Source organism: Babylonia areolata, chromosome 20, assembly GCF_041734735.1.
Source record: "Babylonia areolata isolate BAREFJ2019XMU chromosome 20, ASM4173473v1, whole genome shotgun sequence".
In the NCBI taxonomy this organism is placed as follows: Eukaryota; Metazoa; Mollusca; class Gastropoda; order Neogastropoda; family Buccinidae; genus Babylonia; species Babylonia areolata.
Window position 1 is genome coordinate 49,892,741 of NC_134895.1, and position 21,254 is coordinate 49,913,994.

Here is a 21,254-nt window from a genome sequence, read left to right on the forward strand (position 1 = left end):
AGAGACCCTCAGAGTAAATGGAACAGGAGATAATGAGAGAATGGAAGAACTGACCAGGAACGTGTCCATGGGATCACAGGAGTACTTGGTGACACACTTGGTGTGCTTGTAGCTGGCCAGGATCTGTGTGCACGTGATCATCGCTTCACGCTTCTGTTTGTCATTGCACTCCTCTGTCATAATGCGGGTGGCGTTGACACACTTAGGGTTCCTGGGGACACAGACCATTCACTTTGCATCGTCTTTTCTTTTAGCGGCGTCATCCACTATCAAGCATAAGTTTCTGACAAAAAACACAACCCGGTGAATCTTCAGAGCAGCTGACAGAAACTCATGTAGTAACTTGAGAACCAAACGGGTCCAATCTCTCCCGCTTCCCATCTGACAAGAGTTTACGATAGTCAGTCAAGGAGTATATCGTATGATCTTCGTCCCTTCACATTTCATGCTGGGCTTTCATACTGATTGGCAGGTGCTGAGTAGATAGCAAACACTTCTCACTGACGTGTGAGACAATATGTTGCTGCTATCAATCACCAGAAACCCAACAGTGAGTGCGAGAGAGAGAGAGAGAATTGGAAAGCACTCCTTCTTCTTCTTCTTCTTCTGCGTTGGCTCGTATGCACACGAGTGGGCTTTTACGTGTATGACCGTTTTTACCCCGCCATGTAGGCAACCATACTCCGTTTTCGGGGGTGTGCATGCTGGGTATGTTCTTGTTTCCATAACCCACCGAACGCTGACACTGATGGATTACAGGATCTTTAACGTGCGTATTTGATCTTCTGCTTGTATATACACACGAAGGGGGTTCAGACACTAGCAGGTCTGCACATATGTTGACCTGGGAGATCGTAAAAATCTCCATCCTTTACCCACCAGGCGCCGTCACCGTGATTCGAACCCGGGACCCTCAGATTGACAGTCCAACGCTTTAACCACTCGGCTATTGCGCCCGTCGGAAAGCACACCTTTTCTTTCATTAGATCATACTTACTTGTGCAAGTGGTGGGTTCTTGCGAATCCACTGCACTGTCGATATGTGTAAACGAATGAGCGTTGTTTATATAACACTTGTAATGTTTTATGATTGCCTTCATTCTTGTGGTGCTTGCTGTGACCATCTGTCACATAAAAATCAACACAAAAAGACTCATTCCCACCAACAGTTGACCTGTACCCGGAATCTGCACTTCTTTCATTCAAGTCAGGTGACGAAGGCACCCAAATGCAGATAATGATTATATTCAGGAGAAATATTTGGACGTTTGGTTCCTCTTCACATTTGTATGTTCTTTGCGTGTGTGCCAGTGTGTGTGTGTGTGTGTGTGTGTGTGTGTGTGTGTGTGTGTGATGTTTGGTAACGAGATGGCATACGTGCAAGTGTGCATGAGCATGTGTGAAAAATAATTGCATCACGTTCTTCATTATCATAATAACCGTCGTCGTTGTTGTCGTCGTCACGGCCACTATAATCATGACATCATCATCATCATCGCCTGTACCACAAATGCTACTTGCTATGAGAACCAGGTGGATGACTCACATCTGTCTGATCGCTTTGTTGGTGAAGACATCGTAGAAGATGGTCTGTTCACGGCTCTCCAGTCCCAGCTCCTTAGTGCGGGCAGCAACCTCTTGGTCGTCCTCTCCGCCTGTCGGGTTTTCAATTCCAACATCAATGATAATCATAACGATAGCAAAACGAAGAATAGTCAATTGAATTCGACATATATATATATATATATATATATATAATTTCCGCTTATATCAGGCTAATTACATAGGGCCCTATGAAGTCTGCCAAAATATTTTTAAAGGAACGAAAAGTTCTTGAATGTAATGTAAAAACAGACTCAATCAGTGGGCACAAATTTGAATAAATTAGTTTAAGATTGAACACACTTTGATCGCGTGACTCGTGGATTTCTTTTAATATCAAAATAATGGCAAACATACTTCAAAAACCTTATCCCTGCCTTGTGGATCTAACGTTCCATTTACAAGGTTCACACATCATCCCTCTTTTCACCTGAAAAGAATGAAAACTGCACGCTCAGTAGTATACCACACGCACACGTTCTAAAGCCCTTGACCTATTTCCAAACTGCGTCAATCTCACCACCAACCAGTATCCACCAGTGTCACCCTGCTTACCGCAGACTTGTTGAGGGTAGCCAGATGGGGTGAATCCTTTAGCGCGGCACTCGAAGCTCCACTGGGACATTGGGAAATCCTTGTTCTCTGGGTCCCAGGGCACGAAGGTCACCTTGAAGTCCCCGTTCTTGGCCTCCACCCACGTCTTGGAACAATCCCTGCCGAACCTCAGCACGTCCTCGGTCCCGAGGTTCCCGTCCTTCTTGTTGAACAGATCTCCTTTCCAGCCGTTGAAGTACTGCAGGAGAACACGATACAGTGCTGGCTTTATCTCTCTCTCTCTCTCTCTCTCTCTCTCTCTCTCTCTCTCTCTATATATATATATATATATATATGTGTGTGTGTGTGTGTGTGTGTGTGTGTGTGTGTGTACATATATATCAGACAGATATTCAGAAATGAAATTGGTGTTGACTGGGCTGGCGTGTTTTTTTGTGTTTGTTTTTTCTTGCGTTGGTATTTTTTATGCAGATATTATGAAGTATATTTTTGCATAACCAAATATGTTTAATTTATGTGCAATTTTGTGTGTCCAGAGTGCTCTGTATCTATTTAGATGTTTTAGTACACTGTGCTTGGCACTTCTCCTCTCTCAGTCTACACAAGCAATAGTCCTCCGCGCTGGTCGTGAGATCAGCCCTTTTGTACAGTAACACACCAAGGTACAGTATGTTGAAATTAGCTAACGATTTATATCCATTGATATGATACAACGTGCATGTATTCTTTTTTGTGTAGGTTTTGCCATCTTTTACCTCTCCGTGGCATTGTACACACAGCCACACCAAAGCTTTTGTCACATACTCAGCTACAGAAATCCAAGGGGTGCTATAAACATCCTACCGTGCGTAGACCCCATGCAGCCACACACTAGAAGAGACCCCGCACTACCGCTAAGTCATTTCTGTGATGCACAGCAATACCTCTTGTGTTCAACACACTCAGAGCACCGCTTGATGTGTCCTGTACTAATCCAGTGGAGGACAATAATCGCGCAGATTCAGAACCAGACTGTATGAGTGCCGGCCTTGGAGTGAAGACAACCACCAGGTCCCATGAAAAAAAGCTGACACCAAAGGTTTCAACCCCCTCCCACCCCCACTCTTCCCTGACTGACGACAGTAACTGCTCAGCGGCAGAACCAGAGTGAACGAGCGTCCTCCCAACCTTGACAGCGATCTTGTTGTCCGTGCGGCCCTCCCATCGCTTGCCTCCCTTGCCCGTCTCCCGAAGCCCCAGCCACAGCGAGTCCAGGCGGTACTTGGGGTGCAGGTAGACGTTGCCAGGGGTCAAGGTCACCATGTACTTGCCGCACTGCTGCCGCACGGCGTGGTACTTGCAGGGCATCAGGGTGGCCTCTTTCCTGCCCGCGAACTGTGTCACGTCCCGTCCGTTGCCGCTGCACGTGTCGCTGACACTTGTCTTGTCCTCTCTTACCTTCTCTTGTTTCTTCTTGTCTGGTTTGGCCACAGCTGGAACATCACACACGGGGTTTTGTGTTGTGTTGTGTTGTGTTGTGTTGTGTTGTGTTGTGTGTGTGTGTGTGTGTGTGTGTGTGTGTGTGTGTGCGTCTGCATTTCTGTGTCTGTGTGCCGGTCAGTGTGTTGGTGTGTGATTGTGTGTGTGTGTGTGTGTGTGTGTGTGTGTGTGTGTGTGTGTATGTATGCGCGCGCACGTGCGTGGAGGATCGGATGGATTGGGAAGAAGGGAGGTGGTTGGTGTGGGTTGCAGTGGTGTGTGTGTGTGTGTGTGTGTTTGTGTGTGTGTGTGTGTGTGTGTGTGTGTGTGTGTGTGTGTGTGTGTGTGTGTGTGTGTGTGTGTGAGGGACGGGGCCATGTTGTGGTATGTTTGTCAAGAATGGGTATGATCCATGTCAGAATCTGCATGTGTGTGTCCATGCGAGATAAACCATACGTTCCCAATCTGTCAATTGCAGACTGACGAGCACTGTGGACAGAGCTGTGTTCTAGCAGTCACCACACTGAGGAGAAACTTACCAACAGCAGCCACGGCCAACACCATCAGAGCAATGGACACCTTCATGGTAATACTCGTTATTCTGGCAGCTCCTCTGTTGGGATCATATGTGAAATGAAAAAATAAAAACTCATAAGAAGAAGAATTTTTGTTTAATGTCCCGTCACACATATCGGTGATTGAAGACATTTTGTTAAAGTATTTATGAATACATCTGAGTATTATCGGTTAGAAGGGGTGGGAGATGTGGATGAATGGAGGGTTGGGGGAAACTGGGCAAATGAGGGTAAAAATGTGGGTGAAATTTGGAAGAAGAAAAAAACCCCTCCAAATACAGTTATAGGAAATTACTTAAAGGACTTCGTAAAAGAGAAGTCGTTAAACTGACAAGCGAAACAACTGATAATGAATGCAAAAAGTCAAAAACATCAACGTTCTCAGTCACTTGAAAACTCATAAAAACTATCTCTTTAGAATCTAAAAACAGTGACATGTGTGGCTATTTTCTACACAGTGCTAGAAGAAAAGTCATTCAAAATAAAGAAAAGGAAAAATGATTGTCACGGCGTGTTATCACACCCATCACCGCATTTCAAATCCTCATCCGTCACTTATTCTTGTTATCTTTGTTGTTGTTAATTTTCAGGCTACTATGTAGTTCATTAATAATAATAATAATAATAATGGATACTTATATAGCACACTATCCAGAAATCTGCTCAAGGTGCTTTACAAAAACGCTTTTGTTAACATAAAACATTACATCTATGTTACATACACACCAAAATGTGACTACACACACACACACACACACACACACACACACACACGCACGCACGCACACACGCTGCATACATTCATTTTAACATACATGTGTATCTAACAGCTACCCTAACACACATAAACACACGCACACGCACACACAATACACATTCATATACATGCATGTAGTTATGTACACATACATATGTATACACACATAGTCAAGCACAGCTAACGCAAAGGAAGTGGACCTGCCACAACTGAACTTATTGCTGAGGGAAAAGGTGAGTTTTGAGACGAGATTTAAAAGATGCGAGGGAATCAGAATGGACTAAATCATTATGGACTAAATTTTACCCTAATATCACGTACATCTGTTTCAATGATGTGACAGTTAAGCTTTTAATTTAAAATTTTTATTTTTTATTTATTTTTTTTTTTTACTTTCGTTTGATGAAGCATTAACTGCACGAAACTATGTCATCCTTGTACCAGGTTTTCCCCCAGCTCACCAGTTACTTCCCTTCTCCCTTCCTACGTTTAAACGATGACATTCGAAAACCTTAACAAACTGTCTGTATTTGTATTTGTATTTCTTTTTATCACAACAGATTTCTCCGTGTGAAATTTGGGCTGCTCTCCCCAGGGAGAGCGCGTCGCTATACTACAGCGTCACCCATTTATTTTGTATTTTTTCCTACGTGCAGATATATTAGTTTTATCTATCGAAGTGGATTTTTCTACAGAATTTTGCCAGGAACAACCCTTTTGTTGCGGTGGGTTCTTTTACGTGCGCTAAGTGCATGCTGCACACGGGACCTCGGTTTATCGTCTCATCCGAATGACTAGCGTCCAGACCACCGCTCAAGGTCTAGTGGAGGGGGAGAAAATATCGGCGGCTGAGCCGTGATTCGAACCAGCGCGCTCAGATTCTGTCGCTTCCTTGGCGGACGCGTTACCTCTAGGCCATCACTCCACCAGTATGTGTGGCGGGACGTTAAATTCCTTCTCTACTTAACTAAGCGGTGCGTTGGGTGCATCCATTAGTGAGGCATCCACTCCCTTTCCCTTAAAAATAAACCATTTATCATATATAATTTATTTATAGTTTTAAACATGTGGCGTAGTGTCTACAGATCACGCTTGATGCCTTGAAACTGAAATTAAACTCCCCCCCCCCCCCCCACTTCTTTTTTGTTTGTTTGTCATTGTTGTCGACATCGTAATCCCCCCTCCCCCCCCGCCCCCCCGACGGGCGCAATAGCCGAGTGGTTAAAGCGTTGGACTGTCAATCTGAGGGTCCCGGGTTCGAATCACGGTGACGGTGCCTGGTGGGTAAAGGGTGGAGATTTTTACGATCTCCCAGGTCAACATATGTGCAGACCTGCTAGTGCCTGAACCCCCTTCGTGTGTATATGCAAGCAGAAGATCAAATACGCACGTTAAAGATCCTGTAATCCATGTCAGCGTTCAGTGGGTTATGGAAACAAGAACATACCCAGCATGCACACCCCCGAAAACGGAGTATGGCTGCCTACATAGCGGGGTAAAAACGGTCATACACGTAAAAGCCCACTCGTGTGCATACGAGTGAACGCAGAAGAAGAAGAAGAAGTAACCCCCCCCTCCCCCCCTCGACCTGTTATTCTTGTGTCATCATCGTCATCAACAGACCAGTGTCAACGTCATCATCACCATCACTATCACCTTCTTTACATTTGCATGCATTACATTATCTCGATCACACACAATAATGATGATTAGCAACAGATAAAACAGCCTTAGAAATATCAGTATAGCTAGTACTGTTGAGTGCCATTTACACCCTCATTTTTGTCAACTTAATAACCATCACTGTTATCATTCTTATCTCACAGAATATCAATTTGAAACGTCGAAATCTAAGTCAATCATATATCAAGCTTTCAAAGCTTTCAAATCGTTGTCATCTACCCCCTCCCGCTACCCATCCACATTTTATTTGAAATCAATTTCTGGAAATTTGAATTCAGTTATGTATCACAAACTATAGGAAAAAAAAGAAGAAGAAAAACTATATGAGCACAACATCGTCTTTTTTCATAAAACAATCTACGTGAATAATTACGAATATTGTTTGATCTGTTGATTTAGCGCAACCTATACAAACCAGAAGACTTCTAAGTTCTTTTTTCCTTCAAGGAAACATGGTATACGGACCAGTCTGTATTATGTTACATAACACACCAATGTAAGACAAAAGAATACTGATAACCATGCAAACAGTCAACATCCATAATGCAAAACAGACCGGTCAGTATCATTTAACATAATTATGAAATACAAATTTCTTCTACAAATCGGGAAATGCCGCATTTTATATATTAACTAATGAACAAAAACAACAACAGCAAAACACACACACACAACAACAACAACAGTTTCAGTTTCAGTAGCTCAAGAGGCGTCACTGCGTTCGGACAAATCCATATACACTACACCACATCTGCCAAGCAGATGCCTGACCAGCAGCGTAACCCAACGCGCTTAGTCAGGCCTTGAGAAAAAAAAAAAAAATGACGATGAAATGGAACAAAAACGGGAAGTACTGTGCAGACAAAATAAATAAACAGACCGAAACAAACACACGAACAGTCAAAATAAGGAACATCAATTCCTTCCAAGGAAGATAAAGAGGAGCAGAGCCAGAGATAACATTATAACAATTAGTGGCAATCTTGTATTGAATTCTGATAGCAACAGGCAGTCAGTGTAGTTGTGAGAGGACGGGAGAGACGTGGTCACGTTTGTGTGCCTTGAACACAAGGCGGGCATCACAATTCATTAGTCATTTGAATTTTTTTCAACGTACTTCTGGGAGATACTGCTAACAGAGAATTGCGGTAATCTAACCGTGAGAGAACAAGGGATTTAACCAGGGTCTTTGTTGCGTCAACAGTCAAAAAAATTAATGGTCTGATAGAAGCTATTCTGCGGATTTCAAAGAAGGAAGCTTGGCAAACCCTTACCCGTCTGTTCCAAAGAAGTGTTCAGTCTTCCACAGATGACCCGGGGGAGTTGTGAACCAATGGTAGAAATCCTCGGTATTTATACACGTCTCTTCGCGCTCAGAGCAGTAGGAGAGATGTCACAATAAAATGTACATCAGAGGACAACCCCAGCGACAGGTGCTGTTGTATCGCACGACGCTACCAAACGTGCTCTTTGACAAGCGCTCACACGGGAAAGGAATGATCGATATGTCAAAACATATGAATATGCATGGTCCTATTCTCTGTTCTTTCGAGTTTCACCCTTCTCTATCAAAGAAAAGTAAGTATCCTTTTGAAGCAAAAGAAAATGCAGCTAGCAAAGCAAAATATTGCCACTATGAGTATAACCAACTACACAACAATTTGACGGGAACAACAACAACCACAATAATAATAACAGAAAGAAACTTAATGAATTGGTAATAACAAACAAAGACTGAAAGAGAGAAAGGAAGAAAGAAAAAGATCGAAAGAGACTAAGAAACAATTTTGCGACGAAAGTTCACGGTATCAGTATCACTATCAGTAGCTCAAGGAGGCGTCACTGCGTTCGGTCAAATCCATATACGCTACACCACATCTACCAAGCAGATGCCTGACCAGCAGCGTAACCCAACGCGCTTAGTCAGAAAGTTCACGGAAGAAAGGAGAACGTGAAATAGACAAGCACAGACAGATAGAGACAGACAGACAGACAGACAGACAGACAGACAGAGACAGACAGACAGACAGAGATAAACAGAGGTTAATAGAGAGAAATGTAGAGAGTTCAGTTTACTTCAGTTTAGTTACTCAAGGAGGCGTTGCTGAGTTCGGACAAATTCATATACGCTGAGCCACATCTGCTGAGCAGATGCCTGACCAGCAGCGTTTCCCAACGCTTAGTCAGGCTGTGAAGGAAAATGAAATAGAGTAAGAAAAAAAAGATACAAAAATAAACATAGGTAGGCAGCTGAATTAATGAATTGGTAAAATTAAACTAAAAATAAACAAAACAAAATGAATAGATTAGATAAAGTATAGGAAAAATTATACTATGAGCAACATGAACAACAATGATGATAGAACTGAGAAACATATAGATAGATGAATAGACACACACACACACACACACACACACACACACACACACACACACACACTTACTCCTACGTATCGCAGCTTCTACGGCACACACACACACACACACACACACAAACGCGCACGCACATGCACACACACACACACACATGCACATACACACACACACACACACACGCGCGCGCGCACACACACACACACACACACATTATATTGATATCATTATTTAAACAAACATCGCGCAAAGTTCTTCAAAACAGCACAGAGCCTCTCTGCGGCAAATCTCTCTCTCTCTCTCTGTGTGTGTGTGTGTGTGTGTGTGTGTGTGTGTGTGTAGTTGATTCTGCCTTCGTAATGGCGATGTTTTGCCAGCTCCCTTTTCTATTAAAAAAAAAAGAAAAAAAAGCGTATCTTCTCTTTTTCTTTTCTTTGACAGAAAAGGACAAGAACAGAATCAATAGAAAGGAGAACAGGGAAAAAGTATATTTATATATTCTTTTGTGAATATTGATGTTCCCGTCCCACGCAAGCACCGGTCAAAGAGCACGTTTGGTAGCGTCATGCGATACAACAGCACCTGTCGCTGGGGTTGTCCTCTGATGTACATTTTATTGTGACATCTTTTCCACTGCTCTGAGCGCGGAGAGACGTGTATAAATACCGAGGATTTCTACCATTGGTTCACAACTCCCCCGGGTCATCTGTGGAAGACTGAACACTTCTTTGGAACAGACGGGTAAGGGTCTGCATGCTTCTGTTTTCGTTTTAGGATTTACTGTTGCTTATTTTGACTGTTCGTCTTTCTTTGGGACTGTTCGTTATTTTCTTCGAATATGTCTATTTTTAATTACACTTGGCCATTCTATGTAATGCGTTATCTTTTTTTTTTTTCATTTGTAGACAAAATTTGTTTAATAGATGTTATGACACAGACTGGTCTATTTTCAAATGTCGTAGTTTGTTGGGTTTTCTGTGTTGGTATACTTACGTATGTCGGTGGTGTATGAATCGTAACGCATTTTAGATTATTCTGTATATAATAATTCAGTTTCTTGATGAAAACATGAATCTAGAACTTTTCTGCTTTGAACAGTTTGTGGTAAATCAACAGATCACACGATATTTGGGATTCGAGTATTTTTTTTTTTTTTTTTTTTTTTTAAATGAAAAAATATATGATAAAGTTGTACCAAAATTTGGGTTTGGCTTTCCTTCTTTTAGTTTTGTGATAGATGTAAAGAAGACTGGTGTTGTAAATTTTCTAGGAATAAACTCGAAATAAAATCTGGACGGGCGGGGGTGGGGACAACAGGAGATAAAAAAAGAAAAAAAAAGTTTAAAAAAAGAAAAAAAAAGAAAAAAAAAAGAAAAAAAAAGAAAGAAAAAAAAGTAAAAGAAAAGAAAAGAAAAAACGATTTGAAAGCTTGATATGTCATGTTTATATATGATTAGGTATATCCACGTATTATGTGATATTCTGTGAGATGAGAATCATGTCAATGATAATTCTTATATTTTGGGCGAAAAGGACGAAAACAAAAACAAAAACTATCAACGACGATAAAGAATAACTCTCAATATTTTCAAATGTCTCTAGGTGTACCGGTGCACCTTACGCATTTTATTCTGGTGCTATAATATTCTTCTTCTTCTTCTTCTGCGTTCGTGGGCTGCAACTCCCACGTTCACTCGTATGCACACGAGTGGGCTTTTACGTGTATGACCGTTTTTACCTCGTCATGTAGGCAGCCATACTCCGTTTTCGGGGGTGTGCATGCTGGGTATGTTCTTGTTTCCGTAACCCACCGAACGCTGACATGGATTACAGGATCTTTAACGTGCGTATTTGATCTTCTGCTTGCATATACACACGAAGGGGGTTCAGGCACTAGCAGGTCTGCACATATGTTGACCTGGGAGATCGTAAAAATCTCCACCCTTTACCCACCAGGCGCCGTTACCGTGATTCGAACCCGGGACCCTCAGATTGACATTCCAACGCTTTAACCACTCGGCTATTGCGCCCGTCGGTGCTATATAATATGATGGTTACAATTATAGGAATCATTATTACGAAATGCTAGAAATTTAAAGGAGAGGTTGGTTGTCGTGGTGGTGGCGACGACACACAAGAAAAAAAAAGTTCGTGGAAGTCGAAGAACAAGAAACAACGACAGAAGAAGCAGATAAAGTGGGAAACTAGAAAACGACCACGCTGACGCCGTTAATGAAAAATATGAAGACATAGAAGAAAGAGAAGTTTTAGTTTGACTTTCATGGAGGCATGCAGAATGATCCATAGACTCTATGCCACGTGCTGGTTAGGTCTAAAGAAAGAAAGAAAGAAGAAGAAGAAGAAGAAAAAAACCCAGAAAGAAAGAAAGAAAGAAAGAAAGAAAGAAGAAGAAGAAGAAAAATGATGATGATGATGATGATGATAAAAAGGAAGAATAAGAATAAGAACATGATGATGATAATGATAATTTGGATGATGGATTGGATGAAGACGAAAGGAACAGACACCTATTTTCGCATAAAGTCTGACGTGCTGGAAATGCCTTATGAAAAAGAACACGAAAATAAGGACGAGGACAAAGATAATGATGAAGAAGAACAAAAACAAGGGCAGGAATGGGAGGAAAAATACAATAATGGGATTGAAGACACGTGATAAGCGTTATCCCCCTTTTTTTCGTTTGTAAATGATTTTTCATCTATATAAAAAAAAAAAGAAGAAAAATCTAAGCGATATGCAATAATCATGTGTTTTCACTGCACTTTCTTATAAAACGTATGATCCCAACAGAGGAGCTGCCAGAATAACAAGCATAACCATGAAGGTGTCCATTGCTCTGATGGTGTTGGCCATGGCTGCTGTTGGTAAGTTTCTCTTCAACATCCTTACTTCTAGGGCACATCTCAGTGCACAGTGCACACCAGCCTGTTATTTACAGAATGGACACGTGAAGTATTTATGCGCATGAACATGTACAGCTGCACACACACACACACACACACACACACACACACACACACACAAACGCGCGCACGGATGCAAAGATACATACGTACACACATGTACATGCATACACATACAAATCGTACAGGTGGGCATACATATTATGTTGCATCGTATCGTATCGTATCGTATTGTATGTTGCATTGTATCGTATCGTATTGTATTGTATTGTATTGTATTGTATTACTTTTTCTCACGATAGTTTTGACTGTGAGAAATTCGGGTTGCTGTCCCATGGCAGGCCACATCGCTACAGTGTATGCAGTGCCACATTTTTCTTCCAGCAAGCGTATTTGTTTTCCCTGTCAAAGTGGATTTCTCTGCAGTATTATGCCAAGGACAGTCCTTTAGTTGTTGTGGGCTCTTTTACGTGCGCCACGTGCATGCAACACACGGGATTTTAGGTGTTTCGTCTCTTCAGAATGACTAGCGCCCAGGCCACCACTTAAAGTCTAGTGGAGGAGTGGGGGTCGGTGGGTGGGGGGTGGGGAGGGTTCGGGGTGGGTGGGGGTGGGGGGTATACTGGTGAGTGTGAGATTCGATCCCGTGCGCTCAGATTCTCTCCTTTTCCTGGTGGACGCGTTACTACCACTAGGCCACTACTACACGTACACAGACACGAATATTCGCGCGCACGCACACACACACACACACACACACACACACACACACACACACACACACATGCACATATTCGTGCACAAACGCAGACACAACTGATCTAAAAATACATGGATAGCTTAATGGCCAGGAAATCTGAAGCCAACTGGACGCCTTATTTCTCGTATCCGGCCGTCAGTCCGTTGACACGTCGTCTGCTAACTGGTGGTAGTTTCTGAACTGTAACCGTGTATCTTCGATGAAATCGTGTTATGCTTTCCCCAACGACATGCCAAATGTTGTGTCTTGATTGAAATCTACCAATGGTTTATCTACCAAAGTTATTAAAGGAAAAAAGTGCAATGACACGTGGCGCAAACTTGCAGTGGAGACACACAGAAGAATGTCAGCTCAACTAACGCCGCGAGCAAGTGAAAGCTTGCCCGTAAGCTAGCTGAGCGCTCGGCTACACATATGAAGTCACCGCTTCGCGGTATACTGACACGAAAGCAAAATGGCTGATTGAACACTCGAAGAAGGCATGCGCTATCCATGTATTTTTAGATCAGTGCATGCACAGACCCTCACACAAAGCGTCCCCACTCTCCTTAAACACACCACACCATCCCGAGCCCACACCAATCCTATTGCATCTTCCACCCGCACCAACCGTTTCCTTCCTTCCTACTGCATCTTCCACCCACTCAGCATATCAGTCCAAACCATGTTGCTTACCGTCCTGTCTACTGCAAAGTCGCCAATTCAGGGCTGACTCACACACACACACACACACACACACACACACACACACACACAACACAACACAACACAAAACCCCGTGTGTGATGTTCCAGCTGTGGCCAAACCAGACAAGAAGAAACAAGAGAAGGTAAGAGAGGACAAGACAAGTGTCAGCGACACGTGCAGCGGCAACGGACGGGACGTGACACAGTTCGCGGGCAGGAAAGAGGCCACCCTGATGCCCTGCAAGTACCACGCCGTGCGGCAGCAGTGCGGCAAGTACATGGTGACCTTGACCCCTGGCAACGTCTACCTGCACCCCAAGTACCGCCTGGACTCGCTGTGGCTGGGGCTTCGGGAGACGGGCAAGGGAGGCAAGCGATGGGAGGGCCGCACGGACAACAAGATCGCTGTCAAGGTTGGGAGGACGCTCGTTCACTCTGGTTCTGCCGCTGAGCAGTTACTGTCGTCAGTCAGGGAAGAGTGGGGATGGGAGGGGGTTGAAACCTTTGGTGTCAGCTTTTTTTCATGGGACCTGGTGGTTGTCTTCACTCCAAGGCCGGCACTCATACAGTCTGGTTCTGAATCTGCGCGATTATTGTCCTCCACTGGATTAGTACAGGACACATCAAGCGGTGCTCTGAGTGTGTTGAACACAAGAGGTATTGCTGTGTATCACAGAAATGACTTAGCGGTAGTGCAGGGTCTCTTCTAGTGTGTGGCTGCATGGGGTCTACGCACTGTAGGATGTTTATAGCACCCCTTGGATTTCTGTAGCTGAGTATGTGACAAAAGCTTTGGTGTGGCTGTCTATACAATGCCACGAAGAGGTAATAGATGGCAAAACTTACACAAAAAAGAATACATGCACGTTGTATCATATCACTGGATATAAATCGTTAGCTAATTTCAACATACTGTGCATTGGTGTGTTACTGTACAAAAGGGCTGATCTCACGACCAGCGCGGAGGACTATTGCTTGCGTAGACTGAGAGAGGAGAAGTACCAAGCACAGTGTACTAAAACATCTAAATCGATGCAGAGCACTCTGGACACACAAAATTGCACATAAATTAAACATATTTGGTTATGCAAAAATATACTTCATAATATCTGCATCAAAAATACCAACGCAAGAAAAAAAAACCCAAAACAAAACAAACAAAAAAACAACAACCAAAAACAACAACAACAACAACAAAACCCCCCCCAAAAAACACGCCAGCTTAGTCAACACCAATTTCATTTCTGAATATCTGTCTCACACACACACACACACACACACACACATATATATATATATAGATATACATATACATATATATATAGATAAAGCCAGCACTGTAACGTGTTCTCCTGCAGTACTTCAACGGCTGGAAAGGAGATCTGTTCAACAAGAAGGACGGGAACCTCAGGACCGAGGACGTGCTGAGGTTCGGCAAGGATTGTTCCAAGACGTGGGTGGAGGCCAAGAACGGGGACTTCAAGGTGACCTTCGTGCCCTGGGACCCAGAGAACAAGGATTTCCCAATGTCCCAGTGGAGCTTCGAGTGCCGCGCTAAAGGATTCACCCCATCTGGCTACCCTCAACAAGTCTGCGGTAAGCAGGTTGACACTGGTGGATACTGGTTGGTGGTGAGATTGACAGTTGGCAAATCGGGGGAAGAGGGGGCGGGGGGTGGGGGTGGGGGGTCCAGGTATCTGGAGCATGTGCGTGTAGTAAACTAACAATCGTGCAATTTTCATTCTTTGCAAGTGTAAAAAAAAAGGAATGATGCATGAACCTTGTAAATGAAAAGTTCATTCCGCAAGGGTGGTGGTGGTGGGGGGGGGGGGGGGGGTGGGGGGGGGGGGGTGGGGGGTAAGATTTTGGAAAGGCGTTTATTGTTGTTATGTATTACATGAAATCCACATGTAACGCAAACAAACTGTGATTCAGTCCCAGATAATTGAAAAAGAAAAGTGCTCACTTATTGAGTCCATGCTTTTCGTTTGCTACCTCCAATAACTTTTCGTTGATTCTTCTTCTTCTTCTTAGTAGTAGCAGTAGTAGTAGTTATTTTGGGGATTGAGGCGGGGGGTATGAAAGGGACAATCCTCAAAAGGCCCTGTGCAGTTAGCTGGCTATGAGCAACAATTATATAAAACAACTTTGTATATTTCCGTCCCTTATCCCTCTTACCATCATCATCGTCATCAGCAGCATGATCACCATCGTCATGGTCATCAGCATGATCACCATCGTCATGGTCATCAACATGATCACCATCGTCATCATCATGATCAGCATGATCATTCTTAAAACCCAACAGGCGGAGAGGACGACCAAGAGGTTGCTGCCCGCACTAAGGAGCTGGGACTGGAGAGCCGTGAACAGACCATCTTCTACGATGTCTTCACCAACAAAGCGATCAGACAGATGTGAGTCATCCACCTGGTTCTCATAGCAGGTAGCATTTGTGGTACGGGTGATGATAATGATGATGTCATAATCATAGTGGTGACAATGATGATGATGGTGACGATAAGGGAGTTCATGATGTTGTAATCATTCACATATACAGATGCACACATAGCTCAGAATTTCAATTGTTTCCCCACAATGTACGGATCTTTCCAGACCTTCACGTGGCTTTGATGACAGACTGTAAGATTCCAGATTCTAGTCAACACTTGATTAGTATGAATCTGATGAAAAGTGGCGAACACTTCAATTTTCTCTCCCCATCTACCTCAGTATCTCCCATTCTCTATATCTCGTTCACTTCCTTCCTTTCCTCTTTGATATCTATCATCTCAGCCTCACAGTTTCCATCTCTCTAATTCACTAAAGCAAAAGGCGAAGCGCAAGAAAAAAAAAAGCCTCGGGTGGGTTGCATGAAGGAACTTAGCAACGCTAAGTCTCCTTGGCCGGGATGTATGAAGGAACTTAGCATCGCTGTCTCTTTGGCCGGGTTGTATGAACGAACTTAGCACCGGTGTCTCTTTGGCCGGGATGTATGAACGAACTTAGCACCGGTGTCTCTTTGGCCGGGATGTATGAACGAACTTAGCACCGCTGTCTCCTTGGCCGGGTTGTATGAACGAACTTAGCATCAGTGTCTCTTTGGCCGGGATGTATGAACGAACTTAGCATCAGTGTCTCTTTGGCCGGGATGTATGAACGAACTTAGCATCAGTGTCTCTTTGGCCGGGTTGTATGAACGAACTTAGCACCGGTGTCTCTTTGGCCGGGTTGTATGAACGAACTTAGCATCGGTGGCTCTTTGGCCGGGATGTATGAACGAACTTAGCAACGCTAAGTCTCCTTGGCCGGGTTGTATGAACGAACTTAGCATCGGTGTCTCTTTGGCCGGGTTGTATGAACGAACTTAGCATCGGTGTCTCTTTGGCCGGGTTGTATGACCGCTGTCTCTTTGGCCGGGTTGTATGAACGAACTTAACACCGCTGTCTCTTTGGCCGGGTTGTATGAACGAACTTAGCATCGGTGGCTCTTTGGCCGGGATGTATGAACGAACTTAGCAACGCTGTCTCCTTGGCCGGGTTGTATGAACGAACTTAGCATCGGTGTCTCTTTGGCCGGGATGTATGAACGAACTTAGCAACGCTGTCTCTTTGGCCGGGTTGTATGAACGAACTTAGCACCGCTGTCTCTTTGGCCGGGATGTATGAACGAACTTAGCATCGGTGTCTCTTTGGCCGGGTTGTATGAACGAACTTAGCACCGCTGTCTCTTTGGCCGGGTTGTATGAACGAACTTAGCACCGCTGTCTCTTTGGCCGGGTTGCATGAACGAACTTAGCAGCGTTAAGTAATAACAATAGTAATGATGATATTTATATAGCGGTGAATCTTGTGCAGAGACAAATCAAAGCGCTTTCGCACCAGTCATTCACACGCATGCATAACTCTAAAACTGGAGAAACTCTATGCAACTCAAAAACTGGGTTGCATGAACGAGCTTAGCAGCGCTGGTTTTGCTCAGAGTTAATACCGCGCCTGAAATATACTGAATTTACCGCGGTGGAGATGGGAACATTCTTCACGATAAGCGAACTTAATGCTGCTGAGTTCGCTCATTCAACCCATCCCTGTTGACTAACGGCCAAGTATTGTATCACACTCGGAAAACGGAGTACGACTGCCTGCATGGCGGGGGGTAAGAACGGTAATACACGTACAAACCCATTCGTGAATATGAGTGAGGGTGAGAGTCGCAGCCCACGAAGGGAAAAGAAGGCACGCCGAAACGACGTGGGTAGATTGCTTAACCCTCTCCATTCGAACGGCGAAAGAGACGACGTTAACAGCGTTTCAGCCCAAATACCATCATCAAAATATTACAAGCGGAAGGCTCTTATACTGAAGAGGTGAATGTTGACAAAGAATACCACAATTCTGACGACGGAAGCTAAAGGTTGGGTCATTCAGACACCCACTGGACATCCGAGGGGTCTGTGTAGAGGAGAAGAGAGGACTGGCCGTACAGTGAGTTAAAGAGAACTGATGAGTCCTCAACCCCCTGCCACTGTGAAAACACCCCATGAAATGCGAAGAAAGAATATTTGACCGAGATCAGATGATCTGCTCTTACGCATTTGTCAGATGAAAAGTAGATTCTGATGAGCTGTGACGTCTCCCTCTGTTGCCCAGGAAACAGTGTATATCTATTGTAAGACAATGTCTGATAGTGAATGACCCCCCCCCCCCCCTCCCTCCCCGAAAGGAAATACAATAATAAGTGAATGGTCTCACACGTCAGTGAGAAGTGTTTGTTATCTACTCAGCACCTGCCGATCAGTATGAAAGCCCAGCATGAAATGTGAAGGGACGAAGATTATACGATATACTCCTTGACTGACTATCGTAAACTCTTGTCAGATGGGAAGTGGGAGAGATTGGACCCGTTTGGTTCTCAAGTTACTACATGAGTTTCTGTCAGCTGCTCTGAAGATTCACTGGGTTGTGTTTTTTGTCGGAAACTTATGCTTGATAGTGGATGACGCCGCTAAAAGAAAAGACGATGCAAAGTGAATGGTCTGTGTCCCCAGGAACCCTAAGTGTGTCAACGCCACCCGCATTATGACAGAGGAGTGCAATGACAAACAGAAGCGTGAAGCGATGATCACGTGCACACAGATCCTGGCCAGCTACAAGCACACCAAGTGTGTCACCAAGTACTCCTGTGATCCCATGGACACGTTCCTGGTCAGTTCTTCCATTCTCTCATTATCTCCTGTTCCATTTACTCTAAGGGTCTCTCTGTCTCTCTCTATCAGTATATTTGTCTATATGTATTGATATACATGTTTCAGTGTCTCAGTCAGTCTGCCTGTCTTTGTGTCTGTCTACCTCCCCACTCTCTCTCTCTATTTTTGTTTTGTTTTGTTTTTGTTTTGGAGGCCGCATGTCAGTACCTTGAATTTCTCTTGTCACTTCTTGTGTTCGTCTCTATTTCCCGACTCTTTGTGACAGTGCAAATGTGTGTATGTCTGTGTCCTTCTGTTTTGCTGTCAGTATATTCACCTCTCTGTCTGTCTGTATCTCTGTTTCTATATCTGTGCGTGGGTGTCTCTCCCTTTATCTGCCCCCCCCCCCTCTCTCTATTTCCTTCTATGCCTCTGTCCCTATGCTTGTCTCTGTTTCTGTCTCTGTCTCTCTGTGTGTGCCTCTCTTCATCGTGTGTTTTTTCTGGCTTGTGGAAGTCATATTGGAACATTTCAGATCTGTGTATGAACCCTGTCACTGGCTGTGTAGTCTGTTCTTTAGAACCATCCCGTGTCTCAAAAATGGCTTCCCCAGTTTTCATCCTAAATGAATCAAAATGTACTGACCGGGAGAGTTCTACAATACTTAATGACACACACATAACTGTTGCTCTGAACAGTGCTGTTGACACAATTCCTATCAAACCAAGATGTAAGTTTCAGTTTCAGTAGCTCAAGGAGGCGTCACTGTGTTCGGACAAATCCATATATGCTACACCACATCTGCCAAGCAGATGCCTGACCAGCAGCGTAACCCAACGCTTTTAGTCAGGCCTTGAGAAAAAAAAAAGAAAAAAAGGGTGAATAAATAATAGATAATAGATAATAATAGATACTAGATAAATAATAGATGATATATAATAGATAAGTACATAAATACATGTTGGAAAGTAGCACCAGTATTTCTGATTGAAAATGTTGAATATAGGATTTTTTTCAGTCTTTTGGTCTGTCTATCTGTCAGTCTGTCTATCAATCGATCTCTCTCTCTCTCTCTCTCTCTGTGCGTGTGTGTGTGTGCGTGCGTGCGCGCGCGCACGCGCGCGCGCGCGCGCGCGTGTGTGTGTGTGTGTGTAAGATGTAAGCGTTCCATGAACTGAACGAACTCCACTGTAACTCGATGAATTGCTCATGTTTCTCAGGACTGTGTGGACTGGGTCTGCAGTGGCTATAAGAACGACGATGCCTGTGAGAGAGTTGGTCGCACCATCGACTTGTGTCGCAAGTTCAAGGCCGGAGGTCTGTCCGAGAAGGTGGATAAGGCGAAATGCTTCAAGGATTTCCTCCCCATTGAAAACTGAAACAACTTCTGACCCTCCCCACCCATCCACACACACCCTTTTTAGTCATGCCTTTCTGTCTGATCTCAGTGTTACACGTCTACAACAGCGAGGCTTAGAATTATAATGACAAATGTGAAACATTTCATATTGATGTACTTGAAGCTTAAAATGATCTGCTTGTGTGGACGTAGTGAAATGAATTAGCCAAGCCAGTTATAGGACGGAATGGTAGGTGAATATGTATCAGGAATCGTAAAATGGCCATATGGATTTCGATAAGAATAAAATTGTGTTGGAAAGTAGCACCAGTATTTCTGATTGAAAATGTTGAATATAGGATTTTTTTCAGTCTATTGGTCTGTCTGTCTATCTGTCTGTCTGTCTGTCAATCTCTATCTCTCTCTTCTCTCTCTCTCTGTGTTGTGTGTGTGTGTGTGTGTGTGTGTGTGTGTGTGTGTGTGTGTGAGAGAGAGAGAGAGAGAGAGAGAGAGAGAGAGTGTGTGTGTGTGTGTGTGTGTGCGTGCGTGTGTGTGCGCGCGCACGCACATATAATGTTTGAAGGTACACCCGAAGTTCGGCAGGCACACAGATACGCTCACACACACACACACACACACACACACACACAGACACACAGACACACACACACACACACACACACACACACACACACACTCACACGCAGTCAGGCACGCACGCCTTCATACGCAACACTTCCTATCATACCCAGGAGCACATACACTCACACACACACCCACACACACGTGTAAACCCCCCACCACACACACACACATATATATACACGTGTGTGTGTGTGTGTGTGTGTGTGTGTGTGTGTGTGTGTGTGTGTGTGTGTGTGTGTGTGTGTGTGTGTGTGTGTGTGTGTGTGCGCGCACAAACAACAAGATGTAGATACAGAAAAGTAGAAAGAAAAATGTCGGGGGAAAAAGGACACGAATAGACGGAAAAGTCAGTCATGTGAGATGATTATTCATTTACAGCTGTGATGACATCAACAAAGACTCACAGGGTTATGTCAAGACAAAAAGAAATATACAATCAGAGATGAAACGATCACAGTAAGAAAGCTATATAATTATCATTTACAGCCGTAGTTGAAGTTTCTAGGAGGTGTCAAATTGTGCGGGCTGATCCATACACGATACACACAACATCTGCTAAAAACAAAGCAAAAGCAAAAACAACAAGAAGAAAATACAACATGAAGGAGGACATGCCTGACCTACATATAAACCCAACACGTGAGCCGGGACTTCAGGGTCTGTCCTAGGTTTGAATAAATCTTTGACATAAAATGGACTCCAATAAGTAAG

At 43.8% G+C, this 21,254-nt stretch overlaps 2 protein-coding genes across 2 annotated transcripts in view; one reads left to right on the top strand and one right to left on the bottom strand.

Moving 5' to 3' along the window:
- Positions 1-4,200, bottom strand: part of LOC143294642 (uncharacterized) — a 4,775-nt gene extending 575 nt beyond the window's left edge. Inside the window, exons 1-5 of the mRNA XM_076606019.1 lie at positions 4,155-4,200; positions 3,325-3,629; positions 2,158-2,395; positions 1,547-1,655; positions 55-211 (exon numbers count right to left, since the gene is read on the bottom strand). Of these exons, the coding sequence (XP_076462134.1) occupies positions 55-211; positions 1,547-1,655; positions 2,158-2,395; positions 3,325-3,629; positions 4,155-4,200 (855 nt within the window). The remainder of the gene's footprint in view (positions 1-54; positions 212-1,546; positions 1,656-2,157; positions 2,396-3,324; positions 3,630-4,154) is intronic.
- Positions 4,201-11,842: 7,642 nt separating this feature from the next.
- Positions 11,843-19,938, top strand: LOC143294643 (uncharacterized). The gene is made up of 6 exons (XM_076606020.1): positions 11,843-11,888; positions 13,482-13,786; positions 14,732-14,969; positions 15,682-15,790; positions 18,422-18,578; positions 19,780-19,938. Exons 1-6 carry the CDS (start codon positions 11,843-11,845, stop codon positions 19,936-19,938), a joined length of 1,014 nt encoding a protein of 337 aa, XP_076462135.1.
- Positions 19,939-21,254: the final 1,316 nt, after the last annotated feature.